The sequence below is a fragment of the Hemitrygon akajei genome, chromosome 11 (genome assembly GCF_048418815.1).
Source record: "Hemitrygon akajei chromosome 11, sHemAka1.3, whole genome shotgun sequence".
Lineage (NCBI taxonomy): Eukaryota > Metazoa > Chordata > Chondrichthyes > Myliobatiformes > Dasyatidae > Hemitrygon > Hemitrygon akajei.
Genome location: NC_133134.1, coordinates 74009993 through 74030419, shown reverse-complemented (window position 1 = coordinate 74030419; position 20427 = coordinate 74009993). Strand labels below are relative to the sequence as shown.

The window sequence follows — 20427 nt, the reverse complement described above, 5'->3', positions numbered from 1 at the left end:
CCTACACAGTGGAGACTGTGATCGATATCATCTGGAGAGGTATGCGGTCCCTTAGAGTATCTTTCCCACTACTGATGTCAGGCTCTCCTAACAGAATTTATAATTTCCTGGTTTATTCTTAGAGGCTTTCTCAAACAGCGGAACAACATTAACTATCCTCCACTCCTCTGGTACCTCACCTGTCATTAAGGATGATTTAAATATCTCTGCTCTACAGGGTCTGAGGGAGCACCTGGTCAGGCCCTGGAGATTTATCCACCTAATTTGCCTCAAGACAGCAAACACCTCCTCCTCTGTAATTTGTATAGGGTTCATGATCTCGGCTGCTTTGCCTCACATCGATAGACTCTGTGTCTGTCTCCCCAGTCAATACAGATGCGAAACATCCATTGACGATCTCCCCCATCTCTTTTGACCCCACACATGGATTACCATTCTGCTCTTCCAGAGGACTAATATTGACTCTTGCAGTCCTTTTACTCTTAACATAATGTATCTATAGAATCCGTTTGGATTCATCTTGACCTTGTCTGCTTGGGCAACCTCATGCCTTCTTTTAAAGCTCCTGATTCCGTGCATTTCTTATACTCCGTACACACCTCATTTCTCCTAACTGCCTATACCCACTAAACACCTTACTTTTACTTAACCAGGGCTTCAATATCTCTTGAAAACCAAGGTTCCCTACACCTGTTATCTTTACCTTTTATTCTGACAGGCACATACAAGCTTTGTACTCTCAAAATTTCACCTTTGAAGGCCTCCCACTTACCAAGTCCACCTTTGCCAGAAAACAGCCTGTCCCCATCCACACTTGCCAGATCTGTTATAATACCATCAAATTTGGCCTTTCTCTAATTTAGAATGTCAATCTCCGGACCAGACCCATCTTTTTCCATTTTTACTTTGAATCTAATGGCATTATGATGACTGGATGCAAAGTGTTCCCTAGGCAAACTGCCCTGTCTCATTCCCTAATAGCCAATCAAGCATTGCACACTCTCTCGTTGGGATCTCTATGTACCAATTAGGGAAACTCTCCTGAACACATTTGACAAACTATCCCACCTAGTCCTTTTACAGTGGAAAGCTAAAATCACCTACTATAACAACCTTGTGTGTCTGCTACCTCTGAGACAAATTAGTTCCTCTAAATCCCGCAGACTGTTGGGGGGGGGGGGGAGGGTGGTGGGTGGTCTATAATAACGTGGTCATACCCCTCTTATTCCTCAATTCCATCCATAAAACCTCACTAGAGAAGTTCTCCAGTCTGTAGTGACTTCCACCCCTCCCCATTTAATCCCTCATGCTCTGTTGTGTGTGGAAAAAAAAAACACAACAACAGGAAACCTGGAATATGATCTGCCAGTCCTGCCTCTCCTGCAACCAGGTTACAATATCATAATTCCATATGTAAATCCACCACCTCAACTTGTCTGCCTTTCCTACGATAATTTTTGCATTGATATATACACAGCTCAGGACATCAGTCACATCATGTTCAACCTCCGGTTCCAGACTTTAACTGAGATCTTAACATCTGTCTCCACAACCTCGCCACTGTTTGTTGTGGCACATACACCCCCCTCACCCCACTATGCAGCACTAGTAAACCTTCCCACTAGGGTATTAGTCCTCCATCACCATATCTCGCCTTTTCTCCCCCTTCCCTTCCAAGTCAGAGCTAGACTCAGTGACCACTGTGACTTTCCTCTGCTAGTTCATTCCCCCCCCCCCCCCCAACAGTATCCAAAGTTGAAGGGGATGGCTACAGTGGTACTCTGCATTGACGGATTAATCCCTTCCTTGTTCCTGACTGTCGCCAGTCTCCTGTGTGTAACTACCTCTCTATACTGACAAGTGTTGTAGAGCAGAAGGATCTGTGAATATTGATCCATAATTCCTTGAAAGTAGCATTGATCATAGATAGGGTTTGAAAGAAAGCTTTTGGCACATTGCCTGCATAAATCAAAGTAGCGAGTACAGGAGTTTGATGTTACGTTGAATTATGTAAGATGTTGGTGAGGTATAATTTGGAGTTTGGTGTCCTGTTTTGGTCAATGACCTACAAGAAAGATGTAATAAGATTGGAAGAGTGCAGAGAAAAATACAAGGGTGTTGCCAGCATTTGAGGACCTGAGTTACAGGGAAAGTTTGAACAGGTTAGGACTTTATTCCCTGGAACATAACAGATTAAAGGGAGATGTGATAGAGGTGTACAAAACTATAAGGGGTATAAAAAGAGCAAATGTAAGCAGGCTTTTTCCACTAAGGTTAGGGTGAGACCAAAGCTAGAGGTCATGGGCTCAGGGTGAAAGCAGTGAAATATTTAATGGAACCTCTTCACTCAGAAGGTGGTGAGTGTGGAACAAGCTGCCAGTGCAAGTGATGCATACATGTTTGATTTCGGCATCTAAGAGTAATTTGAAGAGGTACGTGGATGGAAGGTTTATGAGGGCTATGGTCCGGGTGCAGGTCAGGGGGACTGTTTAGTATGGGCCAAAGGGCCTATTTCCTGTAATGGAGATGTTTAGTGATCAAACTTTCTTTCCCTGTAGAAGTATAACGTAGACTATGGGCTGTCGGCAACGCAAGGTGCCGACACGATGGCTTTCAGCTCCCTCATCGAGGAGAAGTTACTTCCGGCACTGGTGAGTTCTGTGGCGAGCCTCTGCCCGTGCTCTCTGCGATGGCTCCCTGGCCAGGTTTAACCCCTCCTTCTTCCATTTCTCTCCCCCGCCACTGCTGGCCAGATCTACACGTTTTGGGTGGACTCGAAGAACTACGTGTCGTTCACCGCGGCCCTGGTACGGAGAGGCCATCCCGTTCCCACTCAATTTCTTCCTCCCAAACCGTATGCACACCCGCAGTCTGGAGCGTCTCCGTCTCATCAGAGGGGGCTGCTGGCCGGAGAGCGAGGAGCCTGAGGCTGAGGCCGAGGTGGGTAGTGGCACCAACCGATGGGGTTAGAGTTTGATACCATCTTTACTAGCTGTTGCCCTGGCAAAAGTCAGGAAGTTTCAGAAGGGAAGTCGATTAACACCTTTGTCAACCTCAACAGTATACAGCTATAGAGTTTTCCACCTCGATGATGACTGCATTACCCTCCAGTAATGCCGGAGACTGACAATTGTGTCCCACACGGTGTCGCTGGTGATGGCTTTGTGGCCAAATTTGAGAACGATACTAAGATAGATGGAGGGGCAAGAAGGACTTGGACAGATTAGGAGAATGGGCAAAAAAGTGGCAGGGTAAATAGTGTAGGGAGGTGTATGGTCATGCAGTTTGGTAGAAGGAACAAGGCGTGAATTATTTTTCTAAATGGAGAGTGAACATTCAGAAATTGGAGGGACAAAGGGACTTGGGAGTCCTTGTGCAGGATTCTCTAAAGGTTAGCTGGCAGGTTGAGTCAATGGTGAGGAAGACAAATGCAACGTTAGCACCATTTCCAGAGGTCTAGAATATAAAAGTCAGGATGTAATGCTGAGACTGAGGTATTGGTCAAACCCACACGGAGCAGTTCTGGGCTCCTATCTAAGAGGATGTGCTGTCCCAGAGGAAGTTCACGAGAATTGTTCCAGGAATGGAAGGGTTGGTGTATGAGGAGTGTTTGATGGCTCTGTGTCCGTATTTGCTGAAGTTTAGAAGAATGAGGAGGGATCTCATTCAACCCACTGACTCTGGAAAGGCCGAGATAGAGTGGGTGTGGAGAGGGTGTTTTCAATTATAGGAATCTAGGACCAGAGGGCACAAATGCCGAATAGAGGGATGTCCATTGGAATAGACGTGAGGAATTTCTCAGAGTCAGAGGGTGGTGAATCTGTGGGATTCATTGCCTGTGGGGGCCAAGTCATTGCGTGTATTTAAGGCAGAGGTTGATAGGCTCTTGATTAGTCAGGACATCAAAGGTTACGGGGAGAAGGCAGTAGAATGGGGTTGAGAGGGATAATAAATAAAATGTGATGGAACAGTGTATTAGACTTTATGGGCCGAAAGGCCTCGTTCTGCCCGTGTCTTGAAACGCAACTACAGTGTGCTTCCCTGCTCTCGCCACTGGTGCTCACTTAGATTTACCGACACGTCCATCTCTCTCCCCCCTTCCCCTGCAGTTTTAACCAGAGGCTGTCGACTGTATTGCATCCCCCCCACCCCATAACCTCAGTGACACCACAGTTTGTGTCTCTTCCTCCTCCACTTCCTCCCAGGCTGCAGAAACTGGTGATGTGCAGGAGTGGCTCGAGGCATAGGACACCCCAGGATGGGCCAGGGAGGTGTGGGTAAGTGGTCCAGAGGCAGATGGCAATGACAGACCCTGGCACTGCTTTCTGTTTTCAGATCTACAAGGATGCCCGTGAGTGTCTGACGCTCCTGTCCCAGCGACTGGGCTCCAACAAGTTCTTCTTCGGTGATTCGTAAGTGGTTTAATCTCCTCCCTACGTGCTGGCAGCAGCTGCATTCTATCCCCCCGGGTGCCAGCACAGGCAGGGGCTTGTATCCGTCAAACACCATAAGCCTCATGTCCCAATTGTGCACAGACGGAGCTTTGAAAGTAATCGGGAAATTTAAATGCCAGCAAGACATAATTCTTCCCCTCCGACCGGTGCCAAGTGAAATATTTGAAAAAGCACTGAGTTTTCCTAAACATAGATGGAACTGTCAGTACCCAGGGCTGGGTTCTGGATGGAATCCCGCTGCATCCCGAGTCGAGAGAGGACTGCTCGAGCCATTTCACCAATTGTGAGACCGGATGCAGCTTCAAGCTCAGAGCCCAGGAAATCTGCAAGTGATCCATGCTGCCCATCGGAGCCTGTCCCTCTTAACGATCCTATCCACATAGCTTTTAAATTTCGTTACTCTACCCGCTTCATGGGAACAGAAATCCAGACTGGACACATCCTGTCCCGTTTGAAGGAGTGGTGACAAAGGGAAGCTTGCTGGGGTTGAATTATTTTCAGGGGCACATTCACAGATTCAGATTGTACTTTCCCTCCCATTTCTTAGTGCACACAAATCTTCTGATCCATCCATATTAACCCCATTCCCCCCCCCCACCTTGGTAATCCAATGCCATCTGCTCCTCCCGATATCAAAAGATGGAAAGGTTACCTTTATTTGTCACCAGAACTTCGAATCAGTCAGTGAAATGTGGTGTTTGTGTCAACAACCAACACAGTTTGAGGAGGAGCTGGGGGCAGCCACAGGTGTCCCCGTGCTTCTGGCACTGACTCACTAACCCTAACCCGTATGTCCTTGGATTGTGGTTACAGGGAGAATGTAAAGCTTCTTGCAGAGGGAATCGAACACTAATCACCGGTGCAGTAACCAATGCCGTCTGAGGATGTGCTGGGGGTTACACTTCCAGCGCCAACACAGCAAAATCTGTTTTCCTCCCCACAGATGTAGCCTGAGTAGTTCCAGCTTTCAGCTTTGTTCTGTCGACATTTCTTCTGACGTGCCACCATTTTATTTCAGCCCCAGCTCCTTGGACGCAATAGTGTTTGGCCACTTGGCACCCCTACTGAAGGCAAAACTCCCCAATGGCAAGTTGCAACAGCACCTGCACTCACTGGACAACCTCTGCTCCCTTTGCACCTCCATCCTTGGCCTCTACTTCCCTGACGACAGCTCAGGTACCCCTCTCTGTCTCTCTCTCCCCCCCTCCCCCTTCCCTTTCCCCGCTCTCCTCTCCCCCTCCCCCTCCCCCTCCCCCCCATCTCCCCACCCTCTCTCCACCTCCCCCACTCTACCTCTCTCTCTCCACCTCTCCCCCTCTACCTCCCCCCTCTCTGTTGTTGCTGCGCATCCTGCTGAGGCCACCTTGGTCTACCTTTTCATTTTCATCTCCTGCTTTCAGACCCCCAGAACAGCTCGAGGAGGACGTCCCGGAATAGCCCGGCAGACTCCGAGGAAGACCCCCACAAGAGGCGCAACCAGATCTTGTCGGTGCTGGTGGGGCTCTCGGCCATGCTGGGATACGCCTTCCTCAGTGGGATCCTCTCCATCCAGCGGGTGTCTCCCCACAACGCGCTCAGGCAGCAGTCTCCCCTGGAGGACGAGGAGGAGGGGGAGTGAGGCGGCGACGGGCAGGTGGTGAGAAGGATGCCCTGTCACCGCCTACACTGTCCTGGGCATAATGCCAGTGGTCCAGCTCAAACTCCGATTGTCGGTATATTTACAGGATACAATATTATTTGGAGGTTCAATCATTTGGTAAGCTCAGGGTCTTAAATTCTTCTGCCACAGTTCATAGAACATACAATAGGACAGGACCTTTGGCCCACGATATTGTACCGAATTTATAACCTACTCCACAATCAATCTAACCCTTCCCGCCCACATGGGCCACCATTGTTCTATCATTCGCGTGTTTAAGTCTCCTAAATGCCCCTAATGTATCTGCCTTGCCCACCGCCCTATGCACCCACTACTCCGTGTAAAGAGAAACCTACCCCTGCCATCATCCCCCCCCAATAAAACGTTTAGACTGTCATCACTTTGCAAAGTCACATGGACTGGCACACGAACTGACTGAGTTCAGAACCAAGAGTTCAAATCCTCCTGCATGCAGCCGTTGTACCGGTGTGGTATCCTGGATGGGTGAGGGCATTTGGGGAGGGTGACGATGATGTTCAACCCTGTGGCCCCCCAATGGGGGGGAAATGCTGCAGGTTTAGCTTAATCGGGTTGCTAAGGGAGAGTTATCCCAGTACCGCTCAGCCCCCGAGCCTCGTACGTGGGCCAGGGTAAACGTATCTGCGGTGCCGACACACTCTGCCGCTGGTCGGAGGCCGCCAGCACAGAACGACGCATTTACACGAGGGTGGGGAGGGAGTCGGCAGGCAGCGAATGCACAGGGACGTTGGAGAGTGTGGACAATGTATTTGGAGTGATGGGAATTAAAACACCTACTGTTTACTGAGCCGACGTTGACTCTGGGTTCTGTGGTGGTCATTGTGTCCCAGTTTCTTCCTTTTCTCCTAAACTTAAAGATTAACTGTATTTGTCACATGGAAGCACATAGTGAAATCCATCCCTTGCTTCAATTCAAATCACATCAGTGAGGATTGGGCTGGGTAGCATGCCCACAACTCACTGACCCTAACCTCCCTCCTTGGAAAGTGGTGGGGAAGCGAAGGGAGAATGTAAAACTCCTTCCGGACAGCGGCAGGAATTGAACCCGTGGCGCTGGCGCTGTGGAGTGATGCACTAACCACCGTGTTACTGCGCTGCCACAGTTGTTGTAGCAGCAGGAAATAATGCAACTGTACGGGCTCCAGGCTGGGTAACTTGGCACCCGCCGGTCATAAACCGCAGCTCTGTTGAGCCAACACGTGTCCCGCTGACCCACCATCAGAGCTCAGAATCGCACGGCATGCAAACAGGCCCTTTGGCCCACCCATCAGTACTAGCTCTTGGTCAGCAGCCTCCAGCACGCGGCTCGGCTTTCTGTACTAGAGGAGACAGACAGACGCAAAAGAAAACATAGGATGCTAGAGGAATCCAGCGGGTCAGGCAGCATCTGTGGGGGAACACACGGGGATGCCGGAGGAACTCGGTGTCTGTGGGGGGAACACACGGGGATGCCGGAGGAACTCGGTGTCTGTGGGGGGACACACGGGGATGCCGGAGGAACTCGGTGTCTGTGGGGGGGGAGACACGGGGATGCCGGAGGAACTCGGTGTCTGTGGGGGGACACACGGGGATGCCGGAGGAACTCGGTGTCTGTGGGGGGGGGGGGAGACACGGGGATGCCGGAGGAACTCGGTGTCTGTGGGGGGACACACGGGGATGCCGGAGGAACTCGGTGTCTGTGGGGGACACACGGGGATGCCGGAGGAACTCGGTGTCTGTGGGGGACACACGGGGATGCCGGAGGAACTCGGTGTCTGTGGGGGACACACGGGGATGCCGGAGGAACTCGGTGTCTGTGGGGGGAACACACGGGGATGCCGGAGGAACTCGGTGTCTGTGGGGGACACACGGGGATGCCGGAGGAACTCGGTGTCTGTGGGGGACACACGGGGATGCCGGAGGAACTCGGTGTCTGTGGGGGACACACACGGGGATGCCGGAGGAACTCGGTCTCTGTGGGGGGGACACACGGGGATGCCGGAGGAACTCGGTGTCTGTGGGGGCGACACACGGGGATGCCGAAGGAACTCGGTGTCTGTGGGGGACACACGGGGATGCCGGAGGAACTCGGTGTCTGTGGGGGGGACACACGGGGAAGCCGGAGGAACTCGGTGTCTGTGGGGGACACACGGTGATGCCGGAGGAACTCGGTGTCTGTGGGGGGGACACACGGGGATGCCGGAGGAACTCGGTGTCTGTGGGGGACACACGGGGATGCCGGAGGAACTCGGTGTCTGTGGGGGGGACACACGGGGATGCCGGAGGAACTCGGTGTCTGTGGGGGACACACGGGGATGCCGGAGGAACTCGGTGTCTGTGGGGGGGACACACGGGGATGCCGGAGGAACTCGGTGTCTGTCGGGGGACACACGGGGATGCCGGAGGAACTCGGTGTCTGTGGGGGGGACACACGGGGATGCCGGAGGAACTCGGTGTCTGTCGGGGGACACACGGGGATGCCGGAGGAACTCGGTGTCTGTGGGGGGGACACACGGGGATGCCGGAGGAACTCGGTGTCTGTGGGGGGGGGGACACGGGGATGCCGGAGGAACTCGGTGTCTGTGGGGGACACACGGGGATGCCGGAGGAACTCGGTGTCTGTGGGGGACACACGGGGATGCCGGAGGAACTCGGTGTCTGTGGGGGACACACACGGGGATGCCGGAGGAACTCGGTCTCTGTGGGGGGGACACACGAGGATGCCGGAGGAACTCGGTGTCTGTGGGGGCGACACACGGGGATGCCGGAGGAACTCGGTGTCTGTGGGGGGAACACACGGGGATGCCGGAGGAACTCGGTGTCTGTGGGGGGAACACACGGGGATGCCGGAGGAACTCGGTGTCTGTGGGGGGAACACACGGGGATGCCGGAGGAACTCGGTGTCTGTGGGGGCGACACACGGGGATGCCGGAGGAACTTGGTCTCTGTGGGGGGGACACACGGGGATGCCGGAGGAACTCGGTGTCTGTGGGGGGGACACACGGGGATGCCGGAGGAACTCGGTGTCTGTGGGGGGGATTCGAGGAAGAATTTTTTTTCATCCAAAACTCTTACCTCCTACCCTGTTTCTTCAGTTTTAGACAACTCTGCTATTAATCACATTTCCCCCTTCATAGAACTACCAATGATTATTCGCACTATATTACTGACCTCTTGTTTCTGAAACTGTTTTAACTGTTCAGCTTTCTTCCCTAGTAGCAACAAACCTCAAGAAAAAAATAATATATTTAGCTTCTGGTCTTCAACAATGACATCTGTTACATTTTTGTCCAGTATCATTTCCTGATTAATATTTTGGGGTGTCTTGCAGTGTCCACAATATTCACTGCAGACCTTGTGCTGGAAGGTGACTTCTTTTACCAAGGAAAAGGGTTCGATCCTAACTTCCCGTACTGGGGGGCACAGCCGGTGCCCTACAACAACAGAGGCCCCGCGTTCCATCCTGACCTCAGCGGACGATCCCCTGGGTGCTCCACATCTTAATGAAATCGGCGCCGGTTTATTAATCACCTGATATAAATTGCCCCCTTCCCAATGTGGGAGTAGAACATGGGGGTGTGCAGGTGAAGAACTTCCAACTGAACAAAAGGAAAAGGCTGCTTATACAGTTCACTTAAACCCACAAAGTGATTAAGTCGAGGTCCAGAGGTCAAAGGGGTAAAGTTTGAAGTTGTGAGTCTAAAAATCCAGGGACGAGGACTGAAATCTAACAAAAGTACAGCACAGAAACAGGCCCTTTGGCCCATCTAGTCCACGCTGAACCTTTTAAACTCCCTACTCCCATCGACTCGCGCTCGGACCATAGCCCTCCATACCCCTACCATCCATGTACCTATCCAAACTTCTCTTCAACGTTGAAATCGAGCTCGTATGCACCACTGGCAGTTCATTCCACACTCTCAACCCTCTGGGTGAACGTTTCCCTTAATTTTTCACCTTTCACCCTTAACCCATGACCTCTAGTTGTAGTCCCACCCAACCTCAGTGGAAAAAGCCTGCCTACATTTACCCTGTCTATACGCCTCATAATTTTGTATATCTCTATCAAATCTCCCCCAGTCTTCTATAAAGTCCTAAACTACCCAATATGTGTTCAACTGACGTCCTCCAGACCCGGCAATGTGCTTGTGTAAGTTATCTCTGAACTCTTTCCTGTAGGCTGGTGTAGGCGGTTGCACACGGTCCTGGGGTTGGAGGCCTGCCTTGGTGTGTGAGGGGGTGAATGGGAAAGGGGCTTGCTGTCTTGTTTGTGGTGTTCGGCTGAACACTGTGGACATGCATGCTACGTTGGTGACACTTAGAGCTCAGCACACCCTCCTGTGGATGTTTCTTAACGCAACTTTGCAGTTCACTGTATGTCTCGACAGATGTGATAACGTATAAAGCTCCTTAAGGTTGTCATAGCAGGGGTGGGGGTGATATGTACGAGCTCCCACTACCTATTAGATTCTCCCAATGGCGCGCGTCTCAAATAGCCTCTGGCAGCCAAGTCCGGCTCCTGGCCTTCACGTGTGGCTTAGCCGTTTCTACTGACAGGAGAAGAGCCAAAGGCGGATTACTGGCACCTTTAAGCCAGTCGTTTCGGGCAGACGGGGCTCATCAGCTGTGGTTGGCAGCTCATCTAAGAGAAGGGAAACTCTGATCTGAAATCTCCGCTGCCTTGCCATGTGGAAGGCTTCAGGAGTAAATGTCAAGGAAAACTCTGGAGCTGGATTCCCTCAGCGTTGAGTTCAACACTGACTGGCAACTCCTGTGACAAACTGAATCGGTCTCTGCCGTTCCTTTGGGTTCACCGGGTGTGAGGAGAGGAGGAGCCTGCTGCGTGGGTAACATTGCTCTCCCTGGCTTGTGTACCGATTGACATACATGGTCAATCCCAACCATCTGAGAGGTCTCACATTGAGAAGTGCATGAATCTGAATCTGTGGAGACTGGGTTACAAAGAAGTGGGAGAACAGAACAGTTCTTCCAATAGAAGTGGTAGAGGCAGTAGAACAGAGCTTCCAGTAAAAGAGGTAGAGGCAGGTTCAGTATTGTCATTTGAAGTAAAATTGGATAGGTATATGGACAGGAAAGGAATGGAGGGTTATGGGCTGAGTGCGGGCCAGTGGGACTAGGTGAGAGTAAGCGTTTGGCACGGACTAGAAGGGCCGAAATGGCCTGTTTCCGTGTTGTAATGGTTATATGGTTCGTGGCCATGGGTTAAACGGTTTTGTTATAAATTTTCCATTATTCCAATTTTGAAACATTTATATAACTTCCTTTTAAAGTCTGCCAGCCCTGACAGATTGGACACCAGAGCAGATTCTTATTCACACACACAGACCATAGAAATCTACAGCACATTACAGGCCCTTCGGCCCACAATGTTGTGCCGACCCTGTAACCTACTCTAGAAACTGCCTAGAATTTCCCTGCCACATAGCCCTCTATTTTTCTGAGCTCCAAAGAGTCTCTTTAAAAACCCTATTGTATCCACCTCTACCACGTTGCTGGCAGTGCATTCCACACACCCACCACTCCGTGTGAAAAACTTAACCCTGACACCCCCCTCTGTATCTGCTTCCAAGCACATTAAAACTATGACCCCTCATGTTAGCCATTTCAGCCCTGGGAAACAGCCTCTGGTTATCCACACGATCAATGCCTCTCGTCATCTTGTACACCTCTATCAGGTCACCTCTCATCCTCTGTCGCTCCAAGGAGAAAAGGCCAAGTTCACTCAACCTATTCTCATAAGGCATGCTCCCCAATCCAGGCAACATCCTTGTAAATCTGCTCTGCGTTCTCTCTAGTGTCCACATCCTTCTGGTAATGAGGTGACCAGAACTGAGCACAGTACTCCAAGTGGGGTCTTGTATAACTAACATTACCTCACGGCTCTTGAACTCCCACAGTTGATGAATGCCAACACACCATACACCTTAACAACACTGTCAACTTGCTCAGCAGCTTTGAGTGTCCTATGGATATGGACCCCAAGATTTCCCTGATCCTTCACACTGACTAGAGTCTTACCATTAATATTCTGTCTTGAAATTTGACTTATTAACACGTATCTGGGTTGAACTCCATCTGCCACTTCTCAGCCCAGATTTGCATCCTATCAATGTCCCACTGTAACCTCTGACAGCCCTCCACACTATCCACAACACCCCCAACTTTTGGGTCATCAGTGAACTTACTAACCCACCCTTCTTCCTCATCCAGGTCATTTATAAAAATCACAAAGAGTAGGGGTCCCAGAACAGATCCCTGAGGCACACCACTGGTCTACGAACTATCCACAACCACCTTTTGCCTTCTGTGGGCAAGCCAGTTCTGGATCCACAAAGCAATGTCCCCTTGGATCCCATGCCTCCTTACTTTCTGAAGGAGCCTTGCATGGGGAACCTTATCAAATGCCTTACTGAAATCCATATACACTACATCTACTGGTCTACCTTCATCAATGCGTTTTGTTACATCCTCAAAGAATTCAGTCAGGTTTGTAAGGCCCGACCTGCCCTTGACAAAGCCATGCTGACTATCCCTAATCAGATCATAAACTTTGCTATAGACTTTCCCAGGGAATGGATTCACTGAGACAGTTCCGACCTCCGTGGGTTCTACAGCAGAGGGGTGAAGTTACAGGTCTCTTCCCCCCACACACACAGTGAAACCGGTACTCGAGTCCAGTTTATCATCGCAGAAGGTTGTGCAGATGCTGGAAATTCAGAGCAACGCACTGAATGCTGGAGAAACTCAGCGAGTCAGGAAGCATTTATGGACGTAGAGGAATAGGCAGTTGACATCTCGGCCCGAAACACTGACTGCTTGCTTTCCCCCCTCATACATGCTGCCTGACCTGCTGAGTTCCTCCCGTGTTTCCAGCATCTGCAGAATCTCTCGCGTTGAAGATCTCACCGTGTCCGGCTGAAGAAGGGTCAATGCTGCCGCCTGCTGGGCGAGGCCGCAAACGTGACGGCAGGCAATTCAAATCATCTCCGAGTTCTGATGGCCGCATTACAGAAAGGATGTTTGGAGAGGGTGCTGGACTGGGTTATGACATCCCTAGAACAGGGTCCCACTAAGGAGCACAAGGCCATTGTTTTCCGCACCTTCACCGACCTTATTAATTCTGGGGATCTCCCATCCACCGCCACCAATCCCAAGATCCACAAACCTGTCTGTCCGGGTAGACCCATTGTTTCTGCCCCACTGAACTCACATCAGCACACCTCGACCCTGCTTCAGTCCCTTCCTACCCACATCCGTGACACTTCACACGCTCTGGATCTAACCGATGATTTCAGATTCATTGGCCTCGATCATACTTTTATGATGAATGTCCAGTCCCTCTACACCCGTTTCTTTCTGGACAACAGACCCAACCACTTCCCCTCCACCACCACTCTCCTCCGTCTAGCGGAATCTATCCTCACTCTAAATCATTTCTCCTTTCACTCCTCCCACTTAAAAAAAAAACAAGGTTTAGCCATGGGCACTCACAAGGGTTCTAGCTATGCCTGTCTGGTTGTTGGCTACGTGGAACAGTCTGCGTTCCGAGCCTCCACTGGCGACCGTCCTACGCTACATCGACGACTGCTTTCTGCACCCATGCTGAACTCATCGACTTCATCCACTTTGCCTTCAACTTCCATCCTGCCCTTAAATTTACCTGGTCCGTTTCTGACACCTCCCTCCCCTTTCTCGATCTCTCTGTCTCTATCTCTGGAGACAGCTTATCTACTGATGTCTATTACAACTAATTGGACTATACCTCTTCCCAGCCTGCTACTTGTAAAAATGCCACCCCTTCTGTCAATTCCTCTGTCTCCACTGCATCTGCTCACAGGATGAGGCCTTTCATTCTGGAATGAAAGAAATGTCCTCCTTTTTCAAAGAAATGGGCTTCCCTTCCTCCACCATCAACACTGCCCTCAACTGCATCTCTTCCACTTTGCGAACGTCTGCCCTCACCCCATCCTCCCACCACTGCATCAGGGATAGGGTTCCTCATCCTCACCTACCACCCCATCAACCTCTGAGCCCAGCACATAATTCTCTGAAACTCCCGCCATCTCCGACTGGATCCCAACACCAAGCACATTCCACACCCTCGCTTTCTGCTTTCGCAGGGGTCACTTCCTATATGACTCCCTTGTCCATTCATCCCTCCGCACTGATCTCGCTCCTGGTACTTATCCTTGCAAATGGAACAAGTGCTACACCTGCTCTTACACCTCCTCCCTCACTGCCCCAAACAGTCCTTCCAGGTGAGGCAACACTTCTCCTGTGAGTCTGTTGGGGTCATTAACTGTGTCCGGTGCTCCCGGTGTGGCCTCCTGTATATCCGTGAATGTAGATTGGGAGACCGCTTCGCCAAACACCTACACTCCATGCACTTGAAAAAGCGGGATCTCCCAGTTTAATCCCACTCCGACATATCAGTCCACGTTCTCCTCTACTGTCGCAATGAAGCCACACATAGGCCGGAGGAGCAACTGTCTGGGTAGCCTCCAACCTGATGGCATAAACATCGATTTCTCAAACTTCCAGTAATACTGCCTCCCACTCCTCACTATTCCCTCTCTCACAACCTGCCCATCACCTCCCTGTGGTGCTCCTACCCCCTCCCTGCCTTCTGACCTCTCTATCAGACTCCCCCTTCTCCAGCCCTGCATCTCCTTCACCAATCAACTTCCCAGCTTTTTACTTCACCCCTCACTTCCTCCCAGTTTCATCTATCACCTGGTGTTTCTTCCTCCCCTCCCTCCACCTTCTAACTCTGAATGCTCGTCTTTTTGCTCTCCAGTCCTGCCGAAGGGTCTCGGCCCGAAACCTTGCCTGTACTCTTTCCCATAGATGCTGTCTGGCCTGCTGAGTTCCTCTAGCGTTGTGTGTGTGCCGCTTGGATTTCCAGCATCAGCAGACTTTCTCTTGTTTGTGATTGGACAAACATGGATTGTTTTCATAGTCAAAATCAAATCAGGTTTGATATCACTGACCTGTCTTGAAATTTGATGTCTTGTGGCAGCTGTACATTGTAATACATAATAAAACTGTAAATTGCAGCAAGTAGGAGACCACAAGATATAGGTGCAGAATTCGACCATTTTGCCTATCGAGTCTCCTCTGCCATTTCATAAAGTTAACTTAAGTAAGAGGTGTGAAAAGAAGAAAAAAAGTAGTGAGGTAGTGTTCATGGGTTCAACATCCTTTCCAAAATCGGGTGGCAGAGGGGAAGCTGTTCCTGAATTATTCAGTGTGCCTTCCAGCCCCTGTACCTCCTCCCTGATGGTCCATACCAGATTGTCACGCACCCAGTTAGAATGCTCTCCACAGTACATCTGTAGAAATTTGAGAGTGTCTTTGATGACATACAAACTCACCTCAAACTCTTAATGAAATACTGCCGCTGTCGTGCCTTCTTTGTAGCTGCATCGACGTGCTGGGCCCAGGACAGATCCTCAGAAATGTTGACACCCAGGAACTTGAAACTGCTCACCACTTCCACTGATGATCCTTCGATGAGGACTGGTGTGTATTCCCTAAGCTTAGCCTTTCTGAAGCCCACAATCAATTCTTCAGTGTTACTGACATTGAGTGTGTTGTTGTTGCTGCGACACCACTCAACCAGCTGGTGTATCTTGCCTGCTCATCACCATCTGAAATTTTACCAATGATGGTTATATCATCAGCAAATTTATAGCTGGCATTTGAGCTGTGCCTGGCCACACGGTCATGGGTGTAGAGAGAGTAGAGTAGTGAACTAAGCACACATCCTCTCAACAGCAGAACGTTGATTGTCAGCGAGGAGGAGATATTATTTCCGATCCGCACAGATTGTGGTCTTCTGGTGAGGAAGTTGAGGATTCAGTTACAGAGGCCCAAGTTTTGGAGCTTTTCGATCAAAATGATAGTGTTAAACACTGGGCTGTGGTCAATAAACAGCATCCTGACACATAGTATTAGCATTGCCCAGGTGATCCAAGGCCGTCTGTAGACCTATTGTGGCGATGGGCAAATTGCAGTGGGTCCAGGTCCTTGCTGATACAGGTGTTGATTCTAGCCATTACCAACCTCTCAAAAGCATGTCATCACCATAGATGTGAGTGCTACTGGACGATAGTCGTTAAGGCAGCACACTCTGCTCTTCTTGGGCACTGGTATAATTGTTGCCCTTTTGAAGCAGGTGGGAACTTCTGACTGTAGCAATGAGAGACTGAAAATATCTTTGAGCACCCCTTCCAGTAGGTTGGCACATGTTTTCAGAACCCTACCAGGTACTCCATCGAGGCCTGTCGCCTTACCAAGGTTCAACCTCTTGAAAGACAGCCTGACTTTGGCGCCTGACACAGAGATCACAGGGTCACCAGGTGCTTCAGGGATCCGCATAACTGAAGTTTTATTCTCCTTTTCAAAGTGAGTGTAAAAGGTGTGGAAATCATTAGGAAGGCAGATTACTATCTAAATGGAGTCAGGTTAGAAAAAGGGTAAGTACAACGAGATCTAGGTGTTCTTGTACATCAGTCAATGAAAGCAAGCATGCAGGTACAGCAGGCAGTGAAGAAAGCTAATGGCATGCTGGCCTTTATAGCAAGAGGAATTGAATATAGGAGTAGAGGTCCTTCTGCAGCTGTACAGGGCCCTGGTGAGACCCCACCTGGAGTATTGTGTAGTTTTGGTCTCCAAATTTGAGGAAGGACATTCTTGCTATTGAGGGAGTGCAGCGTAGGTTCACAAGGTTAATTCCCGGAATGGCGGGACTGTCATATGTTGAAAGATTGAAGCGACTGGGCTTGAATACACTGGAATTTAGAAGGATGAGAGGGGATCTGATTGAAACATATAAGATTATTAAGGGATTGGACACACTGGAGGCAGGAAGCATGTTCCTGCTGATGGGCGAGTCCAGAACTAGAGGCCACAGTTTAAGAATAAGGGGTAGGCCATTTAGAACAGAGATGCGGAAAAACTTTTTCACCCAGAGTGGTGGATATGTGGAATGCTCTGCCCCAGAAGGCAGTGGAGGCCAAGTCTCTGGATGCATTCAAGAGAGAGTTAGATAGAGCTTTTATAGATAGCGGGGTCAAGGGATATGGGGAGAGGGCAGGAATGGGGTACTGATTGTGTATGATCACAGTGAATGGCGGTGCTGGCTAGAAGGGGCTGATTGGCCTACTCCTGCACCTACTGTCTATTGAAAGTGAAGCATCACGGCCATTCATGATGCTAGGTTACATTTTGTAGGAAGATGGCCTGCAAATCCTGACAGAGCTGATGTGCATCCGAGTCCGTCTCCAACCTCGTTCAGAATTGTTCCTTTGCTCTTGAGACAGGCCTCCTGAAGTCATATCTGGACTAATAAAACTCCCCAGGCTTCCAGCCAGGTATAGGTATTGATGACATTTTGATGACAAACTCTGCCATCTTCATCAGGACCTGTATGGTCCTGGATTGCTAGACATGACTGCTGTAATCCTCGACAGACTACGAATCTCCTGGTTCATCCAAGGCTTTTGATTTAGGTATGTATTGTGTGTTCTTGTAGGTACATTTATCCCCATAGAACACAACAGCATGGAAACAGGCCATTCAGCCCATCTAGTCCATGGCAAACTATTACTGTGTCTGGTCCCTCACCTGGACCACAGTCCTCCATACCCCTCCCATCCATGTACCTATCCGAACTTCCCTTAAATGTTGACATCAAACCCAAATTCACCACTTGCACTGGCAGCTCGTTCCACACTCTCAACCCCCTGTGAGTGAAGAAGTTCCCCTTCAGGTCCTCATTAAAGTTCACCTTTCACCCTTAACCCATGACCTCTAGTTGCAGTCTCGCCAACCTCAGTGGGAAAAACCTGCTAACATTTACCCTATCTAAACCCCTCATTTGGAGTGTCAGAGGCTGAGGGGAGATCAGAGAGAAGGTTATAAAACAACTCTAGCCAAAAGATAAAGTAGATAGTTAAAATCTTACTCTCCAGGGTAAGAACGTTAAATAGTAAAAGGCATAGTTTTTCAGGGAAGAAGGGGACTGTTTAAGAATTTTGTAAGCAGTGTTAGGTATTTCTTCTCACAGACCCGCCTGTCTAGGCTGAACGAGGTGGAACAAGTGATACGTGGGTCCGGGTGAGGGAGGAGCAGAATAGTGAGAGAGGCTGGGAGGTGACAGGTGGAAGTGACAAAGGGCTGGAATAGTAGGATCTGATAGGAGAGGAAGCAAATAGAGGAGAGAAGAAGAGCAAAGGGGAGCAGTAGGGGGGAAGGGGACCCAGTGGGTGATACGCGGAGCGAATGCAGAAGGAAAAAGAAGCAGGGAGCAGGGGCTGGGGGTGTGATAGGCAGATGAGGATGAGGGAGTGGGAATAGTGACAGAGGACGGGAAGTGATGGGTGGATCTGGTGGGGGGGTGTGATAAGCAGATGGAGGAGGGGGAGTAGGAATAGCAACAAAACCTGGGAATGTCAATCCAGTTGGGAGGGGGTGGGTGCTAAGCAGATGGAGGAGGGGGAGTAGGAATACCAACAGAGGCTGGGAGGTGTTGGGTGGATCCATTTGAGGAGGTGTGATGGACAGATCGAGGAGGGGAGTGGGAATAATGACAGAGGCTGGGAGGTGACAGATGAAAGATGGTGGAATCAGAGAGAGCAGGAAACCGGAAAAGGGAGATGGGGAGAGGAGGGACCCAGTGGGAGGGGAAAAATATGTGGGTGATGGGCAGATGGTGACGGGGTGAAGGAAAGGCTGAGGTGGGTATAGAAAGATCAGGAGGAGAGAGACCAGGATAGAGGGGGAGCAGGTGGCCTGACAGGTGGGGTAGCAAATGTAATTTATCTGACAGGGTGTAACAATACTTCCAACAGATGCACAGGAATACAAGAAGCTGCGGAGAGAACTTTGCACTTTATTCATCTACCCACACTGCACTTTCTCTATAACACCATCATGCATTGTTTTCTCCATTTGTACTGTCAATACAATGATTTCCAGACGGCAGCAAACTCTCTCCGCCACAAACGGGCAAGATTTCCCGGTGGCCCCCGTTTCACGTCTGTCCCTGGCCTCCTCTACTGCCACGATGAGGCCAAACTCTGCTCGGAGGAGCAGCACTACATATTCTGTCTGGGTAGTCTCCAACCTGAATATCAATCTTGCCAGCTTCTGGCCTCTCTGCCTTTTCATTTTCCATCTCTCATTTTGGCTCCACTCTCACCCCTTCTCTTCTCCTCACCTCCCTCTAGTTCCCCTCCTCCTTCCCTTTCTCCCACGGCCCTGTCACATTCCTTCTTGTTCAGCCCTTTACCTCTTCCTCCCATCAGCTCCCAGCTTCTGACTTCACCCACCCACACCTCCTTATTCAGGCTTCTTTCCCCTCCCTTTCCAGCCCTGATGAAGGGTCCCAGCCCAGAACAATAACTGTTAATTTCCCTCCACAGATGCTGCCTGACCTGCTGTGCTCCTGCAGCATTTTGGGTGTGTGACAGCTTTTCACTCTATCTTGGGACACTTTATTTTATCTTACCTAGAGATACAGCATGGTAACAGGCTTTTCCGAGCCCACATCGTCCATTTATACCCATGTGATCAGTTAACCCACGAACTCGTGCATCTTCGGACTGTGGGAGGAATCCCACACAGTCACAGGAAGAACGTACAAACTCCTTACGCAACAGCGATGGATTCAACCTGGGTCGCTGGTGCTGTGAAAATGTTACAACCCAATAATAAACCAATTATCTATTCTCTCTTGCTCCCAGTGAGAATTCGGTCAGCAAACTTTCTCAGGCAGATGAGTATTCTTCTAGCTCCCCTCTTCCCTCCTGTTAAACAGGGCACAAAGTTAACATGCAACACACACAAAATGCTGGTGGAACACAGCAGGCCGGGCAGCGTCTCTAAGGAGAAGCGCTGTCGACGTTTCGGGCCGAGACCCTTCGTCAGGACTTACTCAAAGTTAAGTCTCAAAGTCCAGAGATTTCATCACAAGGATGCAGTGCTTGGCGTTTGCCAGTAGAGGGCAGAACGCATTCACTTGCAGCAAGATTTCACTCACCACTCATAGACCACGAAACATCAGAGCAGAGTTAGGCCATTTAGACCATTGAGTCTGCTCCACCATTCCATCATGGCTGATATACTGTCCCTCAACCCCATTCTCCTGTCTTCTCCCCGTAACCTTTGATGACCTGACTGATCAAGTACCTATGAACCTCCACTTTAAGTGACTTCGTCCATAGCCGACTTTGGCAATGAATTTCTCAGATTCACTACCCTCTGGGTAAAGAAATTCCTCATCTCTGTTAC

General features: G+C 50.1%; 1 protein-coding gene across 1 annotated transcript in view; it reads left to right on the top strand.

The window, feature by feature from the left end:
- The window catches only part of LOC140735722 (metaxin-1-like), a 59461-nt gene extending 52542 nt beyond the window's left edge, over positions 1-6919 (top strand). The window contains 6 exon segments of the mRNA XM_073061142.1: positions 2559-2651; positions 2754-2798; positions 2800-2940; positions 4336-4412; positions 5473-5630; positions 5855-6919. Coding sequence (XP_072917243.1) covers positions 2559-2651; positions 2754-2798; positions 2800-2940; positions 4336-4412; positions 5473-5630; positions 5855-6072 — 732 coding nt within the window. The 3' untranslated portion in view covers positions 6073-6919.
- The last annotated feature ends 13508 nt before the right edge of the window (positions 6920-20427 follow it).